This window comes from Dendronephthya gigantea, unplaced genomic scaffold (assembly GCF_004324835.1).
Source record: "Dendronephthya gigantea isolate DGI-Jeju-01 unplaced genomic scaffold, DenGig_1.0 000021F, whole genome shotgun sequence".
In the NCBI taxonomy this organism is placed as follows: Eukaryota; Metazoa; Cnidaria; class Anthozoa; order Malacalcyonacea; family Nephtheidae; genus Dendronephthya; species Dendronephthya gigantea.
In genome coordinates this window covers 1,995,733-2,023,484 of record NW_021163031.1, presented here as the reverse complement: position 1 = coordinate 2,023,484, position 27,752 = coordinate 1,995,733, and the positions used below count along the sequence as shown (strand labels likewise).

At 37.4% G+C, this 27,752-nt stretch overlaps 4 protein-coding genes and 1 long non-coding RNA gene across 5 annotated transcripts; 3 read left to right on the top strand and 2 right to left on the bottom strand.

Annotated features, from left to right (window-relative positions):
* The first annotated feature begins 122 nt into the window (after nucleotides 1-122).
* Nucleotides 123-4,904, top strand: LOC114521838 (N-fatty-acyl-amino acid synthase/hydrolase PM20D1.2-like). Its single transcript, XM_028542391.1, has 11 exons — nucleotides 123-432; nucleotides 1,132-1,364; nucleotides 1,457-1,543; nucleotides 1,745-1,878; nucleotides 2,035-2,154; nucleotides 2,479-2,554; nucleotides 2,631-2,692; nucleotides 3,049-3,127; nucleotides 3,516-3,587; nucleotides 3,840-4,005; nucleotides 4,338-4,904. The coding sequence occupies exons 1-11, from the start codon at nucleotides 135-137 to the stop codon at nucleotides 4,535-4,537; spliced, it is 1,527 nt and encodes a 508-aa protein (XP_028398192.1). The 5' UTR covers nucleotides 123-134; the 3' UTR covers nucleotides 4,538-4,904.
* Nucleotides 2,987-8,130, bottom strand: LOC114521848. Its single transcript, XR_003686848.1, has 3 exons — nucleotides 7,991-8,130; nucleotides 7,632-7,774; nucleotides 2,987-3,597 (listed from the first exon to the last, which is right to left on the bottom strand). It is a non-coding gene; the product is annotated as an uncharacterized LOC114521848 (long non-coding RNA).
* On the top strand, nucleotides 5,950-19,015 carry LOC114521833 (inactive histone-lysine N-methyltransferase 2E-like). Its single transcript, XM_028542384.1, has 21 exons — nucleotides 5,950-6,178; nucleotides 9,651-9,809; nucleotides 10,091-10,297; nucleotides 10,467-10,654; nucleotides 11,045-11,223; nucleotides 11,431-11,470; nucleotides 11,556-11,601; nucleotides 11,686-11,761; nucleotides 11,891-12,066; nucleotides 12,150-12,264; nucleotides 12,592-12,846; nucleotides 13,926-14,110; nucleotides 14,234-14,290; nucleotides 14,726-14,945; nucleotides 15,270-15,495; nucleotides 15,607-15,752; nucleotides 15,827-16,735; nucleotides 16,903-17,224; nucleotides 17,586-17,699; nucleotides 17,780-17,994; nucleotides 18,165-19,015. The coding sequence occupies exons 2-21, from the start codon at nucleotides 9,748-9,750 to the stop codon at nucleotides 18,303-18,305; spliced, it is 3,879 nt and encodes a 1,292-aa protein (XP_028398185.1). The 5' UTR covers nucleotides 5,950-6,178; nucleotides 9,651-9,747; the 3' UTR covers nucleotides 18,306-19,015.
* A 2,079-nt stretch (nucleotides 19,016-21,094) lies between these two features.
* On the top strand, nucleotides 21,095-22,945 carry LOC114521843 (N-acetyl-beta-glucosaminyl-glycoprotein 4-beta-N-acetylgalactosaminyltransferase 1-like). Its single transcript, XM_028542399.1, has 4 exons — nucleotides 21,095-21,432; nucleotides 21,615-22,152; nucleotides 22,281-22,449; nucleotides 22,641-22,945. Exons 1-4 carry the CDS (start codon nucleotides 21,188-21,190, stop codon nucleotides 22,742-22,744), a joined length of 1,056 nt encoding a protein of 351 aa, XP_028398200.1. The 5' UTR covers nucleotides 21,095-21,187; the 3' UTR covers nucleotides 22,745-22,945.
* On the bottom strand, nucleotides 22,938-27,729 carry LOC114521834 (ubiquitin carboxyl-terminal hydrolase calypso-like). Its single transcript, XM_028542385.1, has 14 exons — nucleotides 27,655-27,729; nucleotides 27,528-27,557; nucleotides 26,962-27,016; nucleotides 26,659-26,791; nucleotides 26,393-26,512; nucleotides 26,121-26,182; nucleotides 25,849-25,997; nucleotides 25,272-25,347; nucleotides 24,836-24,931; nucleotides 24,710-24,737; nucleotides 23,911-24,646; nucleotides 23,663-23,781; nucleotides 23,364-23,456; nucleotides 22,938-23,235 (listed from the first exon to the last, which is right to left on the bottom strand). The coding sequence occupies exons 1-14, from the start codon at nucleotides 27,692-27,694 to the stop codon at nucleotides 23,044-23,046; spliced, it is 1,929 nt and encodes a 642-aa protein (XP_028398186.1). The 5' UTR covers nucleotides 27,695-27,729; the 3' UTR covers nucleotides 22,938-23,043.
* Between the last annotated feature and the right edge of the window lie 23 nt (nucleotides 27,730-27,752).

Below are 27,752 nucleotides of genomic sequence, written 5' to 3'. Positions count from 1 at the left end.
AAACAGTCAAATTACCCTAAAAGGTTTCTCGCAATCAGGCGCGTTTAGGGGGGCGACCCCGTGAGAAAAAATTATCAGGAGGGGTAGCACAACATTTAATATTAACTCGGTGTATTATCAAAGTGTATACAAAGATGGCAACTTTTCATGAGCAGGTGCAAAAGGCACTTTTAAACGTCGGCATAGGAGCAGCCAGTGTTTTAACTGTAATTTCAATCTTTCTTATTAAAGGAGTAATACACACCACATTTCAAACACCTAAAAAGCGTTCAAAGAATAAAGAAAATTCAAAATATATCCATTTGAACGATGAAATTTTATCAAGATTTTCGAAGGCCATTCAGTGTGAGACGGTGTCGTATAGCCAACACGAAACCGAGGGACCATCGTGTGCGCAGGAACTGTTGAAACTCCATGCAGTTATAAAAGATTGTAAGTATATTATAAAGCCTTGGCTAGAGACACAATTGGTGTATCAAATCGACCCTGTGCAATGAATTTTGAAGAAAGAAATTTCACATGTCATGTATTTCTTTTAATTTAGTATCCCCATGAATCACCTGAAATGCAATAGACCCTCTTCGGTTTAAGTGCTATCTTGCAGGGGGTAACAAAGTTATAGAAAATTGAATGGCAACATGCTAAGGTGGCACTTATTATTGCATAATGGTTATCAATCATGCATGTCACCATCCAATTTCCTATTTTGCTGTCTCTGCAAGATATTGCATACCATTGAAAATTTTTAATAGTATCTATTGCATTAGTGAAAGAGATGCATTTCAGTTAAGTATCTAAAATTATGATTCAATAATTCCTTACTAAAGATCTTTATTTGTGAAAAAAGTTATTTGAGAAACCATTTTTTTCCATGGTCACTCACATTGTTTATTAAGCTCACAATTATTACTTTATAACTTGCTAAAAGCAAGAATGAAGGAGTCCAACGCAGTTCAAACCAAGGCAAGATATGCTTTACAAGACGAAATTTAATAAAATATTTTTTTCACAAAATGTGCTCATGGAACCTACATCACCCACCACACCCGATTCACCACACCCGATTGGGGCCCCAGGAGTGTGTGAGAAAGTAACACACAGTGAGGGTCAATTTTTTCAAAAAATTTATAGCATTTCCACATGTGCATTTATCTCCTCTGGTTCAATGTGATGTGATCAACAAGTATAGCTTATTATATACCATCAAAGGGAGTGATCCTTCGTTAAAACCATATCTGCTAATATCACATTTGGATGTTGTGCCAGTCAAGGATCAGACTTGGGATGTACCACAGTTTGAGGGTCTTGTAAAAGATGGCTATATTTGGGGGAGAGGAACACTTGATGTCAAAAATGGTGTCATGGTGTGTTTATTAAGTATATATACTCAAAAATATGCATTCAAGCCAAGGAAGGTTATCAATTAAGTCTAATAAGTCTAATTTGTTTTCTGCAGGGGTCTCTGGAAGCACTAGAGTTTCTTTTAAAATCTGGTCATTTGCCAAATAGAGGTTTCTTCCTTGCATTTGGACATGATGAGGAGGTAAATTGATGTATTAGGAGTAAAATATGATTAGGAATGTGCACATTTAGATGTAATAAATAGGCTTTACATAGCTTTTTTTGTTTAACCTTTTTTACCATTGATTAACTATCTTGATCAACCTAGTCACAATCACCACTGCTACATAATATCATCCAATTTGAATGAATCACCATGAAAAATTTAGTTTGAATGCATTAGATATTTGGTTGGAATGGAGCTGCTTATATTGTCAAAGAATTAGTAGCTCGTGGTGTGAGTCTGGAATTTGTTCAAGATGAAGGCTTAATGATAATTGATAACCTGTTTCCAGGAATAACAGCACCAATAGCCTCGTATGTATCTTGTTTTTGAAATGTCTAAATATTTATCTTGATTATCTTGTCAGTGCAAGTTATCATTTTGAAACTATTTCCTGTTAGTTTAACACCTGTATAGTATATAGTATATATATATTTTTAAAATTTATGATAAATGTTTTGAATGTTTAGTATAGGTATTGCAGAGAAAGGTTCAATATCATTAGAATTGCGAGTCGATACAGCTGTTGGACATGCCTCTATGCCACCTAGAGAAAGTAGCATTGGCATACTTTCTAAAGCTATTACAAGGTGTGACAATACATACAATCATAGATGAGTTACTCCAGGCACAATTAAAGCTCTGGAGCTAGGGTTAGGGTTATCCACCGTATAGTGATTTTTTTAATTCCTGTAATGAAATTATAGATTTAGATAACAGTTGTGAAAGTGGATAATCAATTTAGGAATACTATTTATAAAGTTTAATCAAAGCTATATCGAACAATAAGATATTATAGAGTCATTGAAAAAGCTTCTATCCAGTGGATAACGCTATCCAGCTTTCTTACAACTGGCCGCTGCCTCATAACATAGTTGGTACCACTCATACTTAAATGGTCATTTCTTGTTAAGGATTGAAGGCAATCCATTACCTTCAACATTTGGTTGTGGACCAGAAGTTGATATGCTCTTAGGAATATCTCCTGCAGTATGTTTGTTGAAATTAAAGATTTATTTAAAGACTTATTTAATATTGTCAAAGTTTTGTGTATTGCTAATTACAGATACCACTTCCATTGCGGATTGTGACCTCAAACATGTGGTTCTTCAAACCTCTTCTTGTTTGGTAAGTATTAAAAAACATGACCAGCCGACAATTTAAAAAAGTAAAGTAAAAAACAAATTCTGAATAAACAGGACATCTTGAGAGTCAAAATATGAATCAAGCAAGACACAGGTTGAGACTGTAAATTTTCAACTTTATTTCAAAGTCATCTTCTGTCTGAGTGTATATAGTCATATTTTGACAACTCCTGACAACCATTTTATTGTTCTTATTTATCACACTAGTTTAATAACCCTATTTCATTTCCTCATCACACCTTATCAGTTATCACACCTCTTCACACCTTATCACACCTCATCACACCTAATCACATCAATTTTATAGCCACTATATCTATTTTTTTCCCCTTTATTTAGGATTTTAAGTAAAAACGTAACAACAAACGCGTTAGTTCGAACTACTGTTGCTGTTACAAAGATTAATGGTGGAACAAAGGCAGGTTCTTTATTAGAAAAATGCTACCATTATCTTCAATACCATTATAAAAATCATAATCATCTATTACTATCAGCATGATTATCATCATGACCATCGATCATCGTCACTGTCAGTGCCACGTTGAAGCGCAGATCGTACCAATTCGAGTCCAGGCAAAACGAACCAGTAGAAACAACTCTGTATAAACCTATTCCGTGACGGAACCCGGAACTGGGGGTGGGGGTGGGGGCTGATTCTATGAATCATGTGTATGTCAACATTCTCATCAATGCCTTTATAATCAATACCATCGTAATCATTCTGTCATCACAACCATTATCATCGCCATGATATAATATTATCACCATCAATGGTTCGTCATGAATCACTTTCAATAACTGTTTAGGACAATGTAATCCCAGCCTCAGCGACAGCGCATTTAAACATCAGAATTCACCAGGGTGATACCGTTGAATCGGTAAGAATTGCTTCAAAAAATTATTTATTGCATTAAAATTCATAGTGAAAGAAATAATTAGTTAAAGGCCTGTGCCTTTGTCGGATCTAATTCACTTCTGATGTATGGCTGTATGGCATGTACGGTTTTTTATTGATAAGGCAGTACTACATTGGCCTTAGTGTGAATTGGATCCGACAAAATTGGATCGTTTGAACACATGTTGACTCAGGCAAGTATAGGTTAACCTAAAAATCTCTCCATTTTTTTCAGGTTATTCGTCACTTACGTTCGTGTATAAATGATGATCGTGTTCAAATAAAGACATTGGAGGCACATTCTGAATCTCCGATTGCCTCTTGTGACAGCAAGAGTTTTGGTTACAACACCGTAGCATCTTCAATACTCGATGTCTTTCCAGATGTTATTGTGGCCCCAGGTATTTATTGCACTAGTGTGTATCGATAGTAGCTCGCTATTACGAAATTGTCTATACCCATTAAAAAACATGAACTTTTGTAAAGGGTGCGAACTCTCCCTGAGATTAACGTTTTATTTTCGGTACCAACTCAATTTCGTCAATTTTTCTAAATTTTTATAATATTGCTTGTCAGCCTGAATGAATTCGTAATCATTCAATCTTGAAGTTCCAGTTACCACATTCTCTTTACCAAGACAGTAAAAATGGATTATTTGTCGATGTCAAATATCTGTCAAATATATTATTGTTCAAAATGAGAAATGATTAGAAAAGATTTCTCGCTGTTTCAGGCTTACTGGTTGCAGGTACAGACTCCAAACATTTTCTACAACTGACGAGCGAAGTTTACCGGTTTATGCCATCACATATAAAAATGGAGGATGTATCGCGCATTCACGGCTCAAATGAACGGATTAGTGTAAAAAATTACGAAGAAACTATTAATTTTTACTATCGGCTTATGCTCAATGCGGATAAAGCAATGCTGTAGTTGTTTTTAATTTAATTTTCATTTCGATCATTCATTAATAACTGAAATATAGAAACCTTTTAATTCAAATATTACTATCAACGATATTATGGTTAATGCAGCAAGTCTTCTATCGGGTTATAATTATTTTTGCATGCATCATGCTTCATTCCAATATAGTAATTTACCAATAAAAATGCAGTATTGTACCTTGTATTGCGGAAAAAATAAAAAATTCAATTATTCCACGGATTTGTCGAATGGTGCATTTAGTCGCCGGCTGCCATGAGCGGTGACGAATTATTCTTTCAAATCATTCATTCACTACTGTCCTTATACTGTTCTTATGATATCGGTAGATATCCGGGTCAGACGAGTAAAAATGTACACACAATTGCTGGGTAATTTTTAGAGACGGAAATAATCCTCGCTACCATATCGGGTTTTAATAGCAGCTGTTCATATGAGCCCGCGGTTACCCGAGATTTAACAAAGTGTGAAATGATTTTGAGGTATCAAAAATAAGTCGTTTTTAAACCAGACAAGCACATGCTATTGTTAGGATGATTACAAAACTACCAGGATCATGTTATTTACTCATTTCAATACCTCAAGATGCATTTTTCGCTTCTTTAAACTCGGTAAACAGTCTCATGTGAACGGCCCCTTATTGTTGCATGTATCCGGGTTGCCCAACCATCGCCATCATCTTAAGGAATTTAATTCCCTCTACGGAGTTGATCACACGTTTGAAGAAGGTGATAATATTCGATGATTAGTACCGTGGAGCTATTTTTACATTAAGAGTTCCGGTAAAGCGTAGCTATAGGGTAAAATTTAAAAATGACGTTAGTAACAATCATGGCATTCATCTCTGTCATTTTTTTTCCGAGAAAAGCACGTTCAGTTTTTAGCGATTCACACACGAGATATTTGAAGGGCTGTTCACAATATTCTTTTTTGTTGAATCCAATCCACTTCTGATGGATGCTTTATAGTCTGATTTGGAATGTATATGAGTGTCAAAACAACTAAAACCAATGCAGTACTACTTACAGAAGGCATTCCATCTTCCCATACGTCAGAAGCGAATTGGATCCAACAATTGGGCCGTGTGAACATATGCAGCCTTAAGGCGGTTAATTAGGCTGAATTTTTGATCGACTTGATTTCCTTTCAATTATGACCGATCAAGGGAATCCGCTACGGTCGATTTCTCACAAAATGAATAAAAGAATTTCGTTTGGATTTCAAAAAATCCAAAGTAACTTCTCTTCGCCACGGTCGATACTTATCCCAATTTTTTAAAAGATACCCGCCATAGCCGCCGACATCCTCTTGCCGACATCCATAAACATCCATTGCGTCATTTTCCCTCATCGCGCGCGTGACCACGCGTGGACACGTTAGCTGCCACGTGAATTAGTGGACCGCCGCCATTTTGCTATCACTGGCAACGAGGCGTTGAATGTACGTCAGTGTAATAAACCGCGTTGCAAGGGAAATTAAACTCAAAATATCGTTTTTTGTCCGTGAAATGTAATAAATTCCCCGTAGGGACCATACTCTGCGTTTGGAGAATTCATGAAACGTTCTATATTGTTACCGAGGCGAACATATCTGCAGTAGTTGTCGAGCAGTTCGGGTAATTTGTACTGCGAGGTAAGTTATGTTGTCTATATGTCTGTTCGTTTTGGCCTTACGCGAAGTGTTTCATTGTTGTATTTTGAGTTATTTGTTCACGTTGCGGTCGATAAGGTAAAAGAGTTTTGTTCTGGTGTTGTATAACTGTATTTTATGGCTTTTTTGTTGTCATTTTTGAATCTGAAAATGTTTGGATTAGCGATGAACGTATGGCATAGAATAGCTGTATCTCTGAGGCCATCTTGCAAGTTGTTGTCAAATATAGGAACATATAATCGCAATAAAATACTAGGTACATGTCGATTTTCAATTAGAAAACTACAGCATATATACGCTAGGAGACACGGTTGGTACTTTTCTATTTATAATAATTTTTTACCCTTTCTGTTTGTATTATTACCGTTCAGACACAAAAATCCATGTCATAATCCACGCGCTTTTATAATACACGATTGCCGTATCTCGTATCGCGGTATGAATGTATTGTAATACTACATAATACGCTATTTTATTCGCGAATAAGTCGAAAAATCAATAATTTCGCCGTTCGAGTTTAAATTAGGGTGTTTTCTCACGTTTCTGAAGGAAAATTGGATATTTGCACGAAGCCGATCGAGTTTCAATGGCGAATGATGAAATCCCACTACCCCCTTGGAATGTGTATCATTTTCGCCTTGAAACTCGATGTGTTGTTAGAAACGGTCTGTCCGAGTTATATTGAACCAATATGCTATAGGCTTGGCATGAAAACAACTACATTTCTCGTCTGGTTAAGAATGCAAGCATTTCTTTGCAATTCCAAGGTTTCGTGACCTGAACACAGCCATGAAAATTGCTATGAATATAAATAACCCAGCAGGCCGGGTGACTTGGTTTGTGGTTGAAACCAACGCTTTCTTGCCTCTAAAACCATACACATTGGCCGGGAAAAGAAGTAATATAATGCCAATAACTAACTCGTGTGGTATTGTTTTATACTTAAAAAGGCCTCTTGAAAATCGTAGCTTCGATTATAAAGCGAACAGACAATTTTTGTTTGTTCGCAATAGTATTACGGTTTCCGATTTCCTCTGAACTGGGAAGTTACAAATATTACCCGCTGGAATGAAAAAGTAGAACATTTTCGCAGGGTTGTATGATAACAATGATGGGAACTTCTAAATGCAAATCATTGATCCGTAGCGAGATAGTATCTTAGTATTTTGGTTTGAAGTCTTGGCAAATCGATATAATCACTATTGGGGTGTAAATTGGACAAGATATAATGGATGTAGAATACATAGCGAAAGTATTCAAATCGTGAATCGAAATCAACCTTTTCGAAAGCCATTTAAAGGCGGCAAATAAAATTACAGAACGATTTATTGAATTCATGAGTCGTTTTGAAATTTTATATTTGTTTTTGGATAGGCAAAATGTTTTATCAGCGGCGGTATAGTATTGTAACCACGGTAAACGTATGTTTACGAACCTTTACTAAATTTTTGCAGCTGGCTTGCGAGACGATATGCTTCTAAATTCTAAGCTGGAATTAAAGACTATAAACTTTCATCAATTGTACGAAGCCATATTTTGTTTTATTTGACGACGACGCCATTTTGAGTGTACGAAAACCTAAAAGGCAAACGGCGCTTTAATTACGAAATAGAATCTATATACATTACCCTACATTTGATTCTCAATCAATAGATGTTTATTAATACATAAACGTTATATAACTTGACGTGTATAGATAAAAACGTCGAGTAAAAAAGCATTATCCACTTATTTAACGAGGGAACGTAAGAATGCAATACGCTACCACAAAAAGCTTTTGTTTACAAGGCTAACCTGTTCTTCATAACACGTTTGTTATTACTACAAATTGTATATACTTGTCGCTTGGAATATTCACTGGTTTTTTAAAACCTATGGATTCCCATTTTATGTACAAAAATAAGACGTATAAAGGCTTAAAATAAGCCTGCGAATACCGGATGATAAACTATGACAAGTATTCCATGTACGTTCTAGTCATTTGAGAGAAATTTTATACAATAATAACAACAATACCATAGCTCGTAATTATTGTATTGCGTTATATATATTTGCAGGTAGCGCATTTGGCAGGGAATGCCTTTGCTTGTAGTGTACAATAATATATTTGGCTACGTGTAAAAGCTTCTTTTGTGTAAAATAGATATGATTCGGTTAAATTGTCTTGGGGATATTAAATATGGAAACGCATTATATCTTGCATTATTTTATGAGTCTCCCACGCAGACTATAAATTTGTAATGGCCTACCTTATGCAAACTAATACGCGTAAAAGGATATTTTACCGTATCGTTATTAATTTCACACATTTCCATACTGAATACTATATATATGGGAAATTTGTTACAACCCTACATGAGTAAATGAGTCATGTTTTTTTCAAGGCTTTTTAATTAGAACAGGCTATCACATTTTCGTGTTGATGACATCTGATTGGTCCAAATGCAGCCTTACCCCTGGAAACTTTAATGTATATTCTAATTCGTTTTCCAGTTCCTGTCACAGGATGATTGTTTTGGAAAACATATTTGACGCTGATTTTATCAGTTTTAGGTTTCTTGCAGAATTCATTTTACTCTTAAATTCTAAGCAATCCTAAACGTTTAAAAAAAACCGTTTTATTGATACCAAAAATATTGTAATTTGATGTGCCTCAGTTCTATGGGCTAAACTAGAGCAATATATGCTATTATATTAGTATTTGCGTGATATACCATTTGCCCCATAGTTCCTAGCATGTACTTGTTTGCCGGATGTATATCAAACAAAGGTCCTTATGTCTGTGGAGAGAGCTGCCGCTCCAAATCAATACGAGATGCTTCTCAGATCATAACAAGCAATGAGAAAGTGCAAATTTACAGTTCAATGTTTGGGGATTTACCAAATTGTTGGACTCACAGTGACTAGTAGATGCATTGTCATTTCTCAACTGTGGAAATGTATTAGATGAGTTGAGTTGGATGGGTGATTAGACTCGATTATAGCATGGGGATAAAATGTATAACTTGGCTCTACATTTAGATAGCCAGTTAATTGTAAAATTGTGTTTCAAAGGTTTTGATTCGGCTTGCCAGTTCTGGGTTTTATTAAATGCTATGATGATAGACATATTGGACATTTATAGATTATGACATTTTTAAAACAAATGTGACTGTGTAAACATACTTCCAAAAGGAAATAAATTTAGTAAACACTTTCTGAAATGCTAAAAACTCCAACGGGACAGTTAAAAGATGATGAAACTTTTAAAACGGACTGTCTTATCTATCATATATACAAGTTTTCACTATCTAAAGTGTATAACCACTCTTCCTTTTTGCTAATTGAATTTTTGTCATTTAATAACAACAAAAAATGTTATGGCATGTCATTTGTTAACAATGTTATTTTACAATAATTGATAATGCTCTAATTTTTTTTAAATTTCTCACCTGCTTATGTCCTATATTTTCAGACAATTATATTGGAAATACTTGCAATGAATATATTGGACGTGGTTGGTGTGTCAGCCATACAGATTAAGAAACAAGTGAAGTTAATTGTCAAAAAACATGAATGGTGATGTTTTGTTTCAAAATGCACAAAATTGCCTGACTATGGCTGCTGGCTCTGAGTAAGTTGTGTTAAAATGATTGTGTTCAACAAAAGGTCTGTAAATGTTAAAAGTCCTAGGTATTTGTTCATGTCGTTTTATTTGGCTGCCTGTCATCATATATTTGCCTCTATTTCATGTTATCAGGCTAATGTAAGATAAACTTAAAGAATTTCTAAGAACTAGTAGTGTAAGACCGATTAAGTTGATGAAAATTAGTTTACACTATTGGTTGAATGTTTCTAAAAGAGAGCCCTGTGAGTGCAAAAATGTAAAAATTTATCTTGTATTTGTATGCTCAGTCGGCAGCCAATCGAGTCATCTGTTGTACCTGTCTGTGGAAAGCCTACATCAAACTCATTGACAAGACTTCCTGGTGTGAGGAACCATATACCATATTCGGATCACAACTATGGCAAGCCATTGACACCACCAGACTCGTGCAGTCCAGATCACCCTGAGGAAGCTGATACTGGAAATGAAGATGAAGGATTTACAAGATGTATCTGGTAATTTGCATTTTCAATTGAGTATTTCGATTTTTCTATTTCAAGCAAGAAACTGTTTAAAACCTTATAAAATGATTGCTCTATGATAATGGACATTTGGAGAGCTTAAGAGGTTATTGCTGAAATGTATACAGTTTTAATCAACTGCAATTTTTAATATTTTTTGTAGTGGCTTTAAACATGATGATGGTTATATGATATGCTGTGATAAATGCAGTGCTTGGCAACATATAGAGTGTGTTGGCATCAAAAGCAACTGTGTTCCTGACACATATCTTTGTGACATGTGTCACCCAAGACCATTAGATACGAAAAGAGCAATACAGATACAGACTAAGAAGTTTGAAGAGCCAACAGGTAAATAGGAAAACACTGGGTGGTTGTGACTGAAATCATCTGTAAAATGACACATCCTTCGAAAACATCTCAGCCTTTTTATATATGACTGATAAAAATAAACCAACTACCCAGTATTACAAAATTTGTTGTGGTTAATCACAATGTTATTGTATGAAATATAGTGTGTGACTTTTATATATGACTGATAAAAATAAACCAACTACCCAGTATTACAAAATTTGTTGTGGTTAATCACAATGTTATTGTATGAAATATAGTGTGTGACTAAGATTAGGTTGAAAGACCATTTAAGACATAGGCTTATGAACTCCGTAAGAACTCCTTCGTCCCAATAAAATAAAACTGATTTTATGTCACATTACAAGTTCATTTTCATCTCCTGTACAGATGAAGAAGATGATGATGATTGTGATGTTAGTGACCATGACAGTGATAATGCAGTATCCAGAGTATCCTTGCCAAATCCAGCATCCATGAAGGAAAATGTCCTAACGAAAGGCAAAAGAAAGAAACGAGAATCGACAAGAAAGCTTAACCAAAAGGAGATGAAACATAACAAGAGAAAGGTAAGCCCATGCCCCAGCTTTTACTGTAGGATTTTGCAAAATTGGAGGAGATAGTTAACACAGTTTATGGTGATATGATTGATATTATTTACAGAGGAGACTTTGTAGAAGAACTATGATGTGACAAACATTTTTTAGTTCCTAAAAACTCTTCTTAAGCATTTTGCTGCACAAAAATTGAAACTGACTTTTATCTCTTAATTACAGAGACGGAAAAGAAAGCATATATCAACTGACACTATTCCAGGTATGAACATTCTGTTTAGCAATTGTGCTTTATGTTCACGTCAGGATGTGGTTTTTAACAGTTCTTTAAACTGTTAATTCTCTAGTTGATGAGGAGACAAATGGGCCATGGAACATTTTATCGTTTCCAGAGTAAGTGTGGAAAAAAGCATTCTACAATTTCGTTTCATGTGTCGGAAGGTTGCCTTTAATCTCTTATGTATTTATAAATTTTAGACACAAGCAATATGAGGAAGCCAATAAGACAGTGTTTATTGGAGACTTGGCAAATCATTCTCTTCCATCCTTGGAGGTTTTTATTCATATTAATATTCACCTCTTGATTGAGTTCGCAAACATTCAGATCCTATTATTGACACTGACTCAATGTCTACATATAAATTGTGTCATAAATATTTATTACGTTTGTACTTTTTCACAGTCCAATGCCAACAACATTCTGAAGCCAGAGCAGATATGTAAAGTTGTGTATGTACAGAAAACTAAGCAGGGTGTGGTGGTCACAGAAGACATCAATGGACAGCAGTTTATAATCGAATGCAAAGGAAAGCTTTTGTTAGAGACGCAATTTAAAGAAGACCATCCTATGTTCTCTAAGTAATGATAATAATTTTCTCTAAATATTTTATGTTCTACGGCATTCAAAGGACTTCGCTGACACTTGTCTTTCAAACTTTCAGGTGTGATCCGTTTGTTCTGTACTATACAACGGTTGAACCTAGGCTGGTAATGAATTTCTCTGATTATGGAAACGACGCACGTTTCATTCGAAGATCCTGTACACCAACCGCAGAGGTAGTTTGCCAAGCTTGTATTATGGTACATGAATTTTATCGAATGTCCGAGCATAGGCAGCCTAAGTGTTTTCCCATTACGCGTTTTCCCATCACATTGTCTACTGCATTATCTATTCAATAGAAGTACCCCGGACCAGCTTATAATGATGTAAACGTATGAAATTTAAAAAGTGTAAACAGGTCATAGATGGCTAAGCTTTTGTTTAACAACATTGCCAAAAGTTACCCTTATTGTGAGCCCCAGAACGACGTCGTTTAGTCCTGTTTTCGTTCTTACCCTTGTCAAGATTACCAACAAACTCATGTTCGTTTTCCGCCACTTTAGATACGTCATGTTATGATTGACAACAAACCTCATCTTGTTGTTGTTTCCTTGACTTCGCTCGCGAAAGGAACCGAAGTAACCATAGCATTCGAGTTTCCATTTCACGAGTACAGACGCCAGTTGGATTGCGCATGCGCTCAAGAAAACTGCAATGTTCAGAAACATAACGAAACAATACAACGAGTTGAGCAGACGAACGGATTTCGTGGTAGCAAGGATGAACAAAGCTTGGTTGATAGCAGTCTTAGTAATCACGTACGTTGATATTCATACTCCCTATTCTGGAAAGGTTGTTAGCCAGGGTTCAAAATAAAGTGACCCCTCATTATTTCTCGTTCTCTTCGAGAAGCAAATTTATTGTTGGTCGTAGAATTTTTCAAAACGGCCTTGTATCCTTGGCCTTTGAGTTTCTACCAGGGTGCGGTTGTTCAAAGCTAGGTTAGCGTTAACCCTGGGTTAATTTTAATCCAGTGTTTTAGTTTATGTGCTTCTGAACCACTATTCGTTTTGAAACGACTATGAAACGATATGACTTCTATTGGTACAGGAAATATTTATGAAAAAAGATATTCAACTTTGTAAACAAGCGATTTAAAAAATCGATGTAAAGATTTGCTTTAACCCAGGGTTAAGCTAACCGGCTTTTGAACAACCGGCCCCAGAATATCTTGTAGTGAAAACAGATATATACCGTACATAACAACAATATGCATGAGCATTTGTCAATGAGCTGGTAGGTTTACCAAACACTCAAGTAGAGCAGATGGTCTTCATTGACAGTGTAAATAAATTTAGTTTTTCTGAAGCCATCTGATGTTCGCACGCAGACCTGATAAGAAAGTTGAATCAAGATTAGCCTACGTTTAACACGAAGTAAAGCTCTTGCAGTGATTAACCTGCGGCGCATCACGAAACATCAAACATGTCGCTTTTACTTCAAACTAGGGCAAAAGTTTGTTTCACTTCACTATTCCGCTTGCCGTTGGTGCATGAGGGACCTCACGAAACAATTTTTTTCATGTGTTTAAAACGTCAAGCAGAGTTTTAGCACCTGTAAGGGCGCGTCGAACTTTTTATGTGGTAATAATAGTACTATAGCGGTTTTCGAGAACGGAAGTGGACAATTGTTTTGAAATGTAATGTTCACTTTGTCACATAAAATGAAATATCTAGCCGTATAAAGTCATATATTGAAGGTAGTTGATTAATGGCCGACCATCTGCTGTCCTAGGAAACTGCAGTAATATTGATGATTTTTTGATTAGCAATAATAACTTAGTTCCTCCCCTAACGATCTGATCGTAAATTATGTACCTTATACCTTCAATATGTAGATGGACAGTGACTCTGATGGTGATAATGTGACGAAGGACAAGAGAAGTCGCAAGAAATTATCACGCGAAGACAGGAAACTGCAACAGTATTTACGACAATTTGAGAAGATGGAAAAAACGGAAAAGAAAAAGCTGCAACACTCGACTAATGGCCGCGATGCTCGAACTGGAATTCTAACACCACGGTAAGACTGGTCTGCATGGTCGCATCTTGTAAGTCTTTTTCAGGGCTCAAGACTTTCTTTAAACGTTATTGACTCATTATAGTACATCTATTTTCATGCTAGCCAATTTTGTAAATGTCATAGGAACTATCCCGAAGAGTTCAATGGGGAGACACCATCGAAACCCTGCAAAGCATTAAGGTATAGTTCATGGACTTGGTTGTTATGTCCATTGAAACTACGTTCACATGCAGACGTTGATTTCTCAGCCATTTCGGTTGCGGGTTTATCAGCCATTGGGCAATTTATTTTTATCATGTTCATCTTGCAGTCTGTCTGTGGCCATTTTGACAGTGTGCCCAGCGGTGTCGTAGTGGGCCCAGCAGGTATATTAGCGGGCCCAGCTGTATGGTAGTGGGCCCAGTAATATAGCTAGTAGTGGGCCCAGCAATATAGCTAGTAGTGGGCCCAGCAGTTTGATTGAGAACCCAGCAGTATTGTAGTACTAGCAGTATGGCAACGAGTCCGGCAGTATATTGTGCGTCTTTGGCCATTTTGATTGCAGTCGCATGCATAATTTCCATATCTGGATATTCGGTCATTTGTAGTTCAACTTTCAAATGTTTTGTCCAATAGGAAGCAAGGCCTGAGTCAACGTCAACAGCGTAAGATCCAGGCTATACGTCGGGCACAACGTCTTAGCTGTTCATCAGAACCACTTTCACCAGAAGATAACTATAGCAGTGCTGCTTCTACCCCAACAACACCTTGTGTGAATGTCGTTGAGGAGACCAACGATCATCATCATCTTCACGATACGACCGATAAATCCTTTAAATTTCCTAAATTCAAAAAGGTAGGTCTACCTGGGGTCGGTTGTATCAAGCCCGTTTAGCTTAAACGGTGGATAAGTCAAAATTAAAGAACACTTTTACATTTCTCTTGAATGAGTCAACTTGAATATTATGCACTGAATATGTAGTTGTAAACAGTATCTTTGTATTAAGGTTGAAAACATTTAGTTTGCTTGTTGAATAAAACGATAGACTTGCTTTCTATTATTAACTTATCCACCGTTTAAGCTAAACGGGCTTGATACAACCGGCCCCTGGAAATTACCTTTTATCAAACCTCCGATCTACATAGAGTTCGGCATTCTTAAGATGATTGTTTAAATTAGGGTTCGTTGAATGATGTGACTGCTTCAAGTATCGACGCTGCTTCCCGCAGCAGCAATCCTTCGCCCGAGGCCTCCGGCTATCCCAGTCCTTCAAAATCGCTATTTGAAACTCGGCTTGTGGAGGTTGACGAGCCAAATTGTGACAGACTGAGTGCCGCAATCAATGGCGCCTCATCACCAAGGACTGATCCCAACTGTTCGCCCAGTCCTTGTCATTCTACCTATGGTGAGTTACTGTTTCCTTAATTAGCTATGAACTGTACATGTAGGCCAGTGCACAGCTCGATGTGCTTAGTTATATTGTATAATAATATCCATTTTCATTTCTTTTTCGTAGCTTCTCCAACCCATTCAGAGAGTGTCGATCTTCCCGACATGTTTTCTCGTCATCATCTCGCCTCGCCCACTTGCAGCTCCGTAGCCTCATTTATTTTAAATTCTGGACTATACAGGTCCGATCCTACGCATACCACGCTGAAAAAGGTAAGTTTGTTTATAAAACATTGTCTTTTTAATCAAGCTCCAAAAAAGTAACGCTCATTCTGACCTTATTTTAGCGGTGGTTGTTACAATATGCAAACGAACGAGCTGAGAATAAAATGCCGGCCAATGGGATTGTTACTACGACGGTTTACAGACCAAGTCAAATATCCCGGGTTATCGTTTCACCAAGGACGTTTCCCCTGCCGTACAAGCGGCGCAAACTCATGGAATATCAGAGAACTGTAAACCATGCATTAGTAAAAACTTCACAGCCAAGTTCTGATTGTGCAGCGGAACATGCTAATACTAGTCAATGTTTGGTTGACAGTGCCGGTAATGTCTCGTCTACTGTAAAGATATCGTCTTCTATTCTATCAAAGGTTTCGTCTTCATCGATTACATCTTCGTCGGTTACGTCATCATCGATGATGTCATCATTTATGAAGCCTTCACCGACATCAGCATCGCCATCACTCGCAGTATCATCGGTGACTTCGATAAACACCGTGGCTTTAGCTTCCACGAATGACACCAGACCAACGATGTTGCAAAGCACGCTAACTGGACTAACCGTTACCGGAAGTGACGAACCAGTATTTCCACGTGTAACCGGAAGTGAGGAAGCAACCTGGGGTAGGCGAATTAGCGGCGGAAGTGACGATACTAGTGTAGGTCATAGTAGTTTATCAAGTATCAGTTCTACTGATGATATAAACATCACGGGAATTCCTAGTGATGGCGCGAAGGTTGAACCGAATTCAGGTAACGCAGTAGGAAGTAGCTCGGAGGTGAATCGTAGTTTACTGCCAACGTGTTCGCAAGACAGGCAGGAAAGCTCTCTCGAGTCGAGCACGGACTGCGCAACGAGAACGTTGGAGGACACGTCTAGGGATAAGCCACCTCAAGTAGGGTCAAGTGGGGTTATTGAAGGAAGTACAGGAACAACGAATGCAACATCAACTACACCTGGAGGGAAGAAAAAGGTTGGTTTTGCGAATTATTATTAGTTTTCGGTACAGTGTTGACCACTGTTTACCCTCTTATATGTAGATAGCTCTTCAGAACGGCCTTTAGTTGAGTAATGTCAAGGCAGGATATTAGTGGACATTTGCCACTGTTTTCAACTCACTTTTCAACATCTTTGTTTCAGGTCTCTTTATCAGAATATCTGAATCGTAAGCGAACAACTGGATCATCGGTGAAGAAAGATACTCTCTTTTCATCCGAGGTCACCTCGGCAAGCCAGTCACGTGTCTCCGAAGCAGGTAGCCTATTGGCTACTAGTAGTGATCCTGCATCGTCTGTCGTAAACTACCGAGCAGGCTTGGTTACAAGTGTGAGCACGAGTGGATATGGCACTACACTATTGTCAACGACGGGAGTCAGTAGTAGTACTGGAGGGGTTATGATTGAACCTGTGAGCCCTGACGAGGGATTTGATGATAGACCATCGTTACATAACGCTGGACTAGGTTAGTGTGTTGAAAGTATTTAGGTTATTAGGATTGAGTTTCACATGCAAGTCTGAGAGTGTTTAGACGAACATCCATTAAATAACAATGCTGTCGAAATGTGTTTGTTAGTCCTCTCAAGTTAGTAATCCCGTACGTACTCGTGTGAAGGATGGAAATATAGAAAATTTTTATATTCTCCATGATGTTTTCATCTGTAAAACGCGAGTTAAATTATAGTCTGACCCTGTTCACATGCTGTGTGTGTTTCTTGTCATTCAGTGTGATGTAACTGTCAGAGACATGTAATTCAATTGCTTCACGCCATTTTTTACAAGAGTACAAATGCATAAGGTAACTCAACGTATTTCCATTTTTCCAGCTTCACAAAGTTCGTCAAGTGTAGAACGTGAAGTGAAACCAACATCACTATCAACGACACCATCATTTCGTAGTTACTCACAAAATATCCCAACTCGACCTGTCCCGGAAACTGGTAAGTACTACAAAGCTTTCACTCGTAGTTGTCGGAATATACTTAACTTCTACTACTATAACTTCTCTTCTGTCATTTAGGATGCAATAGCGATGCGATGGATATCGATGACGATGAAGTTCCTTCGTCAAGTACGATTGTCGTCAACACCCCAGTGTCACTGCCTGGTGACAGATCAGCGGGGGTGACGTCATCGGATATGATGGGTTCGTTGGGTATACAACCTTATTCAAATCTTAGCCAGCCAATGAAATTTAACAATGTTGCATCAGCACAATCATCTCCAAGACGACAGGTATACACCAAACACTTGACTCAATGATGTTCGCAGCTAAAATTCCTTGATAATTTTTGACAAAATCTCGTGGTCAACTTCATTTGCTGCAATTTTCTAGTACGCTATGCCGTATTTCTACTATTTTTATTTCTTTGTAATCATGTAATGGTTCTTTATATCTTTCAAAGGTTACAAACTCAACTGTGTCGTTGGAAAATCATATTCGTCAACCAGCGCCAGCCGCCCAGATACCCAACACGTCATTACAAACCCTACCACGCCATCCTGACTTCCGGCCTTCGAGTAACCGATCTAGTCCCTTCCATTAACTTCACGTCTTATGCATTCGCAGATTCTAAATATACCTGTTCTTTGGTTGGCGACTGCTTTTGTTTGAAATGTTTGGTTTGCGTGTCCTTTCGGCGTGGTGTAAACTCTACACGTGCTTCCACACGAGGTCTTCACGAGTCACTGGAATGGCACGTGTAACTTTTACACCTGGTTTTCATTTGGCCTACGACGATGTTATGTCGTGGCCATCAAATCATAACTCACAACATTGCTTTGGCATTTTACTGATTTCAAAACTGTACAGAACTCCTTCCACACAAGTTGCGTCAAACGTGCAGCGTCCTTGACTATTGTTCAAGCACCGTCCATTGGTAGAATGTGACATTTTAATCTGTATAGTTCAATCATTAGATCCGAATTCTAAATAAATCGTGAAACTCAGATTTAAACGCTAGACTACATCGTATCACCATCATTTTTTGAAGCCAAATAGAAACCAAGTGCGAGAAAGCATATTAGCCAAACGTGATCCCTTATGTACATTTACTATCGTATTGATATTTGACTTTTGCTGAACTCGTGGGAAGTACATGCAAACAACCGTTGGTGCGACGTTTAATTAATGGACATTAATTTGAGTGTATGTACGGACGATGAGGTAGAGCTTGAGAATGGTCTCCTTGTTTTTACCGTGATCAAGCAAAGTGTACAAATGTGCAAAGTTATTTGATAAAATAATACCAAGTAAATTGAATGGTTTTGTTTGTGTCTTGAACGAACAGTATATTGAAATGTATCTGGAAGGCAAGTTTTCAGATGGTTCTTTATACTGCGGCAATTTAAATTGAAACCGCTTTTTAAGGAAAGACCGGATTCTACCGGAAAGCACCGAAGAAAAGATTGGGAGTTAGTCGCTTCTTTTCTTCATGTAAACGTGTGCATGCATAACATGTTACAGCGCTGTTTGCTGTACAAAAATCACTTTGCAGTGAATGAAAATCTTGACTGCACATTTACATCGTTTTTCCATGTGTGAACACAAACTATCCTCGATTTTTATAGCGTTTTGCATCATTTTTAACAATCGAGAATATACAACATTCCATTCAAAAATTGTTAGGTCATTATGTCCTACTATGACATACTCCACACTACATATTTTTCCCCTAAACAGACATTAACGAGTTTATAGTATGACACACTAAGTTTCATTTAAGCACCAAGTCTTCAGGATTTAAGCTGTGTATCGTACAATAATAACACGCTTCCTTCGAGGTCTTGTCAAAATTTTTGGTCCGGATTTCACGTTTGCATCTTTCGGGTTTAATTTTGCTTTTTGTGACCTAGTGGACAAAGACGTTTGAACCTTTTTCGATGATTGACAAACACTCGTAGAGCTATTTTTCTCTTCACCGCGAAAACGACGCAAGCGAGGCAATTGTTCAGACGACATCGACTCTCTCCTTCGTAAACGCATTTTTTCGTGTTTTTCACTCCCCCTCGAGGGTTTTGAAGCTAAGTGGTTTTGAGGCACTACATAAGCCTTTCCACGTTTGGCTAAAACTCCGGATTTGACAGCTTTCCGTAGAGCCAGAATGGCTTGCTTACGTGCTCCTGAGTTGGCTTGTCTTTTCCAGACGAGATAGTTAAATATTGATTTTATGCTCGAGCCGTTCCTTTCTGACAAAGCGACAACTGCGTCTCTCACGAGCGCAACCGTTACCACTTTTTTGGACTTTCTCACTTTGGCGACCATGACTTAAAACGACTTTCAATTGAGCCTGCTCTGACTTCCTGTCTAGTTTTGCTATCTTAGGCTAATCTCAATCTGTGACGTAACAATTACCATAATGAATACTCTCTGTGCTCAGCAGAATTTGAACATGTCTGCGTGCTTTTCGAAAGCGCATGCGTGATTGGTTTGGGAGGTTTTCTCTAAGCTGCAGCTCGCTTGTGATTCAGGAGAACTAAGCTCCTAGCTAAATAAAATGGATTATTGGAAGATAATATATTTTGTTTCGGTATTTAGATCACTACCACTATGATCAAGTCTAGCACTACCACTATGATTCATGTCTTCAGGAAATTCCAATATGCGTATTGTCTTTGCCATGGTAATATTGACACACGACACGTTTATGTTTGTAAATGTTGCACTATGTAAATTTGCTTTGTAGTAATATCAATGAAGAGAATATTTATTATGGCGATGACAACAAAGACAAAACACTTACCTGAAATTTATACGTAGAAGTTCAATGTCAACGGTCATTGACTCATCTTCAATATGAATTTTGGATCACGTCGTTTGATTTCAAATCTTGTATGTTTTGTGGCATTTATTGCATCTTTATCAGTGGTGCTATTCTATCATTTTGCAATAAAGGCGAGGAACAGAGTAATCGATAGATTCTATCATCAAAAGATATCCAGGAATTCTCAAATGCTTGAATGTGTGATTAGTGTTGATGTGTGGACCGTAAATATATGCCGTAAAACGTTTGATAATTTAGCATTGTTTCAGACATTTCCAAATTTTCCAGACCAGAAATATTGCTTAAAGAATTTTAGCAGTTTTGGAAGTACGGGAATATATAATACAGCGGTGATAAAGCGCATTCTAGTTTCGTTCTCCAATTTGAAACCTGGTTTCTATCAATTCCGTGCGAAAACGTCGCTTCCGTTTAAATTATATTTTCGTAATGACAGTAACCGATACTTTGACCAAGTACTTGAATCAAGTGGAAGAACAAAATTGATAACAGTTTTCACCAAAAATGCTTTCTTAAAAAGTAACTTTTACTTGGAAATTATATTATACTGTCCCCAAGGAGTGAACTTTCTGTCTCTTGAGTGGTTAGTGCCAGGCTCTGCACGCTTTCGTGCATTACGTTCTGATGACCTAGTGTCTGATTTCCACATGAATGTTTTCGAAAGATCGCCCGGTCGAGTACTTCCACCAGAGAAAAGCACATTGGTTGGATTTATTCCTCGCCGACATGTTACGGAAAGTATCCATGTTTGCAGTTTACACGAAACTCAAGTATGGAAGGATAATCCTGGGAAAATGGATATTACTGTGTATACTGACTCGGATCCGATTGACGGGTTTGTTAATGAAACACTCAAGCTGATTATGGCTCTTTTTCAAAAGGCTGTGCCCAGGTGAGAGGTTACTAATGGATATCAGACAATATTGTTTTTACGCATGTTTACCCAACTGTGCAAGGCGAAATGGCGAATGCTTTTTCCGCAGAGTCAGAGAAACTTTTGTTTGCGGTAAAAAGCGCCCCTATTTTGTTAGGCAATATTTCGTTCGACTACTTCAAACCTGTTTCATATTTCAGCAAATATCCAGCGTACAAAATCAATAAGCTGGAACTCACAAGGAACTCAACTGATGGGGACCTGAGTCGTGTGATGATTGATCTAAATTTGACCGTTGATGGCCTGGACTACATTGAAAGGTTTAGCGAATATATTTTTGCTTATCATCAAAACAGCCGACTCGAAATCTGTAGACCGTTATTTTTTCAATGGAAACGACCAGTTACTTTGACGTATGCGTTCTTAACGGATTGCTCAAGAAATGACCAACCCTGGGGGTTATATTTTATTGAAAACACAATTGAACTACTACAGAGGTCATTGGAAGTTAACATGATGGTCGTGATAACTGCGTGCAACGAAGAGCAACGCCGAAATTACGAATCACGTCTTCGATACTCGGACATAGATCGGAATGCTGTCGTTTTATTAGAAAAGGCGTACATGAAATCACAATCGTTGAAGTATGTGTTGTCATTGGTGGAAAACGATACCATTGTTGTGGTCTGTGATTCAACTGTTAGAATGCCGGCAGGGTTTTCTGAAGAAATTCGCAAGGTAAGGTGATAAACCATCGAAGTTGATTTTAACTATCGAAAACAAGCAAAGTTTTTCACGATGCGTGGGTTTTGTGACCCCACCTAGCATCAATCAGTTAAAAATTATTTTTTCATTATTTATTCTAGCACACGTTCAGGACATTAATGGCGTATTCACCAGTACCATTCCAACTTGAATGTGGACACTTTCCCGAGAGTACGCCCCTGAATGGGCACTGGTGCCCAGAGTGTGCTGGAGTGACAGCAATGTATAAAGAAGACTGGGAACAAATATTACCTGGGTCTTATGACAATGGTAGGTGCTTGAATATTAATAGAGCTACACATTGCATGGTTTTGTTTCGGTTGGTACTGGGTACGTTCAGGGTTGATATACACCTGAAAATGGTGGGACATCTGAAAATCCAATCAATCGAACATTCACTGGTTTTTCTATTAACATTTAAGGGAAAGATATTGTTAAAAGAGATTTTGTATTTCACATAGAAAATGAGGATATCATGGAAGACAAGGAAAAACTTCTGAGTCACATTAAAAAGACTGAAATGGAAATAGCTCAAGTAAAATTAAAACACCTTTATAGATTATAACCACTGATCAATCAAGGTACTGGGTATAACCAAATATTTTTTTAATCCAGCCTCGTTCCATGTGGTTGTCAGGGAAATTAAAGATTATAATCTTGTTTTGTGCCTTACTGACCTTTCGGATCAAGAACAAAGCAACTTTCAATCTCGCTATTTACGGGAAAACATGATAATCGGGTGAGAACTCAATAGACTGTTCAAAAGGCAACACAATTCTAATAATATTCAATATATACATGGCATATTTCACTTTACATGATTAGAAAGAAATACGTAACAATCTAAAGTTCTGTATACAAAAATTATCGCCGTCTGCGTTTGTGAGATCTGTGAGACTTTTTCTTGACATTTCTCTGCGCTGCTGACTGAACAAGATGTCGCTTAACTGCTGTTTGTTCTTCTACCAACTGCGCCAGCTGACCTTGCTCAGCGAGCATTCGAAGAAACGTACAAATAAACGGGTCGAAGTCATGAGTCCGACGTGAATGATCGATCTGAAACATGAAAAAAATGGAAAAGTTTCAGCTTTAAGGCAAACAGGAATAAGAGAAAGTCTAATTTACTGGTCTATTAGTAGCACTACACGTTTAGAACTGAAAGAGTTGTGAAAGAGCTCTGATACCTGATATTTCCGTCTTCTGTCTGTTTCTTCGTTAACAACTGTTTCAAATTTGTTGATTTCCTGATTTATCGTATCTAGAAGTGAGTACAATTCCTAAAAAACAAATAAATCATGCTACTTAATTCCGCGACTTCGGTCATCAATTCTTAAATCTTACCTGATATTACATATCACTTGGAACTTTTTGAGACGAAATTTATCACCAACAGTGCGCAGTATTTTGTCACGGGTTCCTATAACTGTTCACCACAATACCTCACACTAAAGCGTAGAACAGAAAGCTATGTCTGAAAACAAACCTGCGCATCAGGTGGTTCATCTTTAGTTACCAGCTTCATCGCCATGTCCACGGCCTCGGTCGGACTTCTCAGGGGAGATGTCGATGATTGCGAATTAAACACTGAAAAGTAGCTGGAATCTAAAGAAATGTGATAAACGTATCACGTACTAATGCTTTACGCACAGTCTGAAAAATAAAAATGGCAGAAATTTGCAGGGATCTAATGCTCCTGCTTTTTACAATCTTTATCACAATCCACGTTCTTACCTTCTGTAAACAAAGTCGCTCTTTTTTCAATAAAACCAGCATTGTTAGCTGTGTCATTTTTTCCACCATTTTCATCGTCCACTACAACCAACGGTGTATTGCAATTTGGTTTCTGAGTCGAATTCTCCGAGGTATTTTCTCGTGTATCGCCTTCGGATGAGCTCGGTACTGTCTCAACATCCACCTTAATGTCTTCCTCACTTCCTTTCACTGGATCATTTGTCCCACCGGTGTTTAAACTCCTCGAGATTTTGTCGTCGACATTAACACCTTCTAAAATATTTTGTTCCAGTTTTTTAACTTCGAAGTTAGTTCCACCTGGGACATTGTTCCCCAATGATTTTTCTCCATCATTTTGGATTTGCGACGATCCACAGCCCAAGGTAGCTTCAGTATCGGGAACGTTACTCGCAGTGGGTTTGTTTTCTGAACTAGTGGGTTGTTCTACCGTAGTACATTCAGTACCGGGCTTTTTATCCCTCAATAGGTTTTCCGTAGTTGCCATTTTCATCAGTGGAATCATTGAAACATATTCTTTTACAACATTTCCAGCAATTTCTGTCTCGATTTTCATATCGACCGGCAAGAAGAAAGTCTTATTTTTCTGTTCATTCTGTTTTTTAATCCTTCCCGAAGGAATTTTTAGTTTATGTCTCGCTTTCTTAACTGAGTGTTCTTGTGTTGGCTCAGGTTCTCCTTCTGATGCTGTGTCTGTACTGGAGTCACCACGACCAACCTTAAAAACAAACTCACTTAGAATAACTCATTAAAAAAGTACCTACATATTTTGCATTTTTACCTTATTTAATGTGTCCAAAACAATTTTCCTACAGTGAAAAAAATAGAAAGGCAAAATATTCAAATATTCACGATCTTGCAAATTACCAGTTCTAGAAAACCACTATTTATTATGTTCATGACAAACCTCTTCTCTTTAAAAGTTTTCAATTTTTTTTCACATTCTGGTCTTTTATCAGGGACGATCGCGATCAAGTTATAACGAATGTCATGACATGGTTCACTGAAAATAAATATTAACAAAAATTTGGGTACATTTATAAATGCAACCAGGTTCCTATAACCCGCTCTATGGAGGAAAGTCCTAATCAATATATACCATTGTAGACTTTCCATAAATTTTAGAAATTCGCAGTCAAGCACCGGAGAACGAGAGTAACAACAAACACACAGTTGAAGTCGTTGACAATTTTGAAAAATGAAAACATCCTAACGCTTTATGCTTGGTTTGAATAGCCACTAAGAGGACTTCATTCATGAAGGGCTACCTTTCCGTATATCACAAATATTGCTTATATTTCAAACAGGTCTGTCATGACCTCATTCAACAGAATATTTCTAACCCTGATGCTACTCCAAGGCGTTCTGTAATAACTCTGCGAAACTTTTCTGTCCACTCCTCGTGTTCGCCCCACGGACCTATGATAAAATGGAGAATGCTTGAAGCCACAGAAAAGCGTTTACTCACATGAATAATCGGTCGCCCAAATTACAAAAGCGAGGTTCAGATTTGGCTTTCACGACAACTTTTGCTTTAGCTATTATTGGACTCGTGATTGGTTAATTTGATAGAGTTACCGCATTTGATTGGTTCATGTTTGCTTTGAAGTAACCGTAGTGGAAGACAAATCTGACCTCACGAGAAATGAACAACTGCAGGAAGATTTAGAAACAGACCAACGGCCTGGCTGAATTAACGAGGCTAAAAGAGACTATTTTTAAAAACCCTTTGAAAAAAAACCCTTTTGAGTTGTGGGTATGGATATGCGAGCGAGTTATGACGTGGATTAATGTACTTGGATGTTCTTGATAGTTTTTATTATGGTCTGCTAACATGAATATATGAATATTCGCCCCCTCCCTCTCCCCACTTTCCGCGGCCCATGTTCCAAAATAATACTAAGGGAAAATTTTTCGCACCATGGTCTATTGGGTATGGCTTGAGTCCATCCAGTTCAAACAGTCTTCCATTGATTGGAATATAACTAACAAAATGGAAAGTTTCTCCAGCTTTGGCTGTTGATAATGTGTTCCCTGGCTTGCTGTCTGGAAGAATGCGATGAATTGGTCTAAAAATGGACAAATTATAATGTGAAAGCTGCAAATGGCACCAGAAAATGCCTTTAAATCGCCTATAAATGGTATGTTTTCAGGCACTTCTCAGTTTGGCATATTATGTTTCAGATATTCACCTGGCATATTTATTGTGTGCTATGGCAATCTCAGGGATATTTCCTATAGCATATCCTTTGGTCTAAAAATGAAGTGTAATACAATTAGACTGCAAAATACTGAGGGTTTGAGATTTACAAGTTCCCTAACAGTTCAGGGAATATGCAATGGTGCAAGCTATATTACTGTGTAGATAATTACAATTGTCTACATTACAAATATTGTAATGAAATAGAGAAAAGAGCCTAGTCTTGAATTGTTCTGAATCAACATATGCAAGAACTTCATCTACCTCAGGATCAAATCCTTTTGTGTCTTCTTTTAATTTGCTTAATGTTTCACCAGGGTGAAGTTCATCACAATTTAATAACACACTGAGCAAGGCATGTGTTGCACAGGAATTTGGGATTATCTATAACAATTAGCAAGTAAAATAAGAACAGCATAAAAATGTACATTATTTCCAAAAAGACTACATTTGAAGAGACCTCATGCAAGCAGAAATGAACCAAACAATAAACATTATAACACTTTTGTCCTTTTGGTCCTCTAACTTGCCTGCTGTGCAAAAAACATGCTATTAACAATGTCATCACTTTCAACAAATGCCTCGTCAAGTGGAGTAACTCCTTTTCTTCGTGAACGACGTTCTTCATTCCATTTGAATAAAAATACGAAACCATAGACAGGGCTAATAAAGTGTTTATAATTCATTACTATCTTGGTTTGTCAATATTAGATTCCTGTCAAAGGGCCCCAAGTAGTTTTTTCAAAGTCCTGCTCTGTTCTGGTTTATCTATGTTTAGAAACTTTGGTTAAATTTTTCTATCCATAAAACACTTTTAACATTTATAGCCATACCCTTTAATTGGTTTTGATAAGTCATAAATTTCATCAACTTGAACACCACGTATACCTGAAAGAATAGACATAACATAGGTTTGGTCTTATGTACTAGTGCTGATGAGAATTAATCCAATAAAATCAAGAATGCATGATTGCAAAATCTCACTCACAGAGTTCAAAGCTGACTTTATTACCTTGCTTATGCAAGCTAGCAGTTAATACATACTGTCTGTATAGTATTTATTTGTGACATCCAGTGAGTAGGGGCAGGAAATGGTTTATGGGGTGAGGTATTTATATGTATGGGAGTATATTCAAGGGGATCAGGGTTCTAGCAGTGACTAGGCAGTCAGTCCAAATTTATTTAAAATTTATCATTGTTCTTCAATGAGTTTTTCTTTCTTTCAACTATTTTTCAACCCCAAAATGTACCTCATAATTATACTTAGTTCATGCGCTCTGAGTTGTGGTAGGGCGGATTCATTATTTGACACGAATCACGAATGCAACCGAATATGTAGTTTATAGCTTTTCATGACAACAACGCAACAGGAAATTACAAAAAATTATAAATTGCTTACCAAATTCCTCGATTAACAACAAGAATACCCCTGGGAATTAACAAGAAGATATTATTATTCCTAAACAATAGTCTTCCTAAATGAGAAAATCGAGGCATAAATTACATAAGGCAAAAATTACCTGGGCCTGGGTCACTTTCCAATTCCAGCCACCCTTTGGCGGCCATCTTTCTGAAGTTTGTGTTTGGTCAGTGGTTGACCTTTTGAAAAATGTGCGGTTAAAGA

What these genes read in the sequence shown, in the direction of transcription:
- LOC114521838 (XM_028542391.1), top strand. Translation starts at nt 135, where the DNA reads ATGGCAACTTTTCATGAGCAGGTGCAAAAGGCACTTTTAAACGTCGGC. An exon ending in CCATGCAGTTATAAAAGATT is followed by an intron (nt 433 to 1,131) that starts GTAAGTATATTA and finishes AAAAATTTATAG; the next exon opens with CATTTCCACATGTGCATTTA. An exon ending in AGATGTTATTGTGGCCCCAG is followed by an intron (nt 4,006 to 4,337) that starts GTATTTATTGCA and finishes TCGCTGTTTCAG; the next exon opens with GCTTACTGGTTGCAGGTACA.
- LOC114521843 (XM_028542399.1), top strand. Translation starts at nt 21,188, where the DNA reads ATGAATGTTTTCGAAAGATCGCCCGGTCGAGTACTTCCACCAGAGAAA. An exon ending in TTTCAAAAGGCTGTGCCCAG is followed by an intron (nt 21,433 to 21,614) that starts GTGAGAGGTTAC and finishes TTCATATTTCAG; the next exon opens with CAAATATCCAGCGTACAAAA. An exon ending in ACCTGGGTCTTATGACAATG is followed by an intron (nt 22,450 to 22,640) that starts GTAGGTGCTTGA and finishes TATTTCACATAG; the next exon opens with AAAATGAGGATATCATGGAA.
- LOC114521833 (XM_028542384.1), top strand. Translation starts at nt 9,748, where the DNA reads ATGAATGGTGATGTTTTGTTTCAAAATGCACAAAATTGCCTGACTATG. An exon ending in GACCATCCTATGTTCTCTAA is followed by an intron (nt 12,067 to 12,149) that starts GTAATGATAATA and finishes TCAAACTTTCAG; the next exon opens with GTGTGATCCGTTTGTTCTGT. An exon ending in TCCTTGTCATTCTACCTATG is followed by an intron (nt 15,496 to 15,606) that starts GTGAGTTACTGT and finishes TCTTTTTCGTAG; the next exon opens with CTTCTCCAACCCATTCAGAG.
- LOC114521834 (XM_028542385.1), bottom strand. Translation starts at nt 27,694, where the DNA reads ATGGCCGCCAAAGGGTGGCTGGAATTGGAAAGTGACCCAG. An exon ending in CGCCTTGGAGTAGCATCAGG is followed by an intron (nt 24,932 to 25,271) that starts GTTAGAAATATT and finishes ATTTATTTTCAG; the next exon opens with TGAACCATGTCATGACATTC. An exon ending in AGCGACTTTGTTTACAGAAG is followed by an intron (nt 23,782 to 23,910) that starts GTAAGAACGTGG and finishes ACATTTCTTTAG; the next exon opens with ATTCCAGCTACTTTTCAGTG.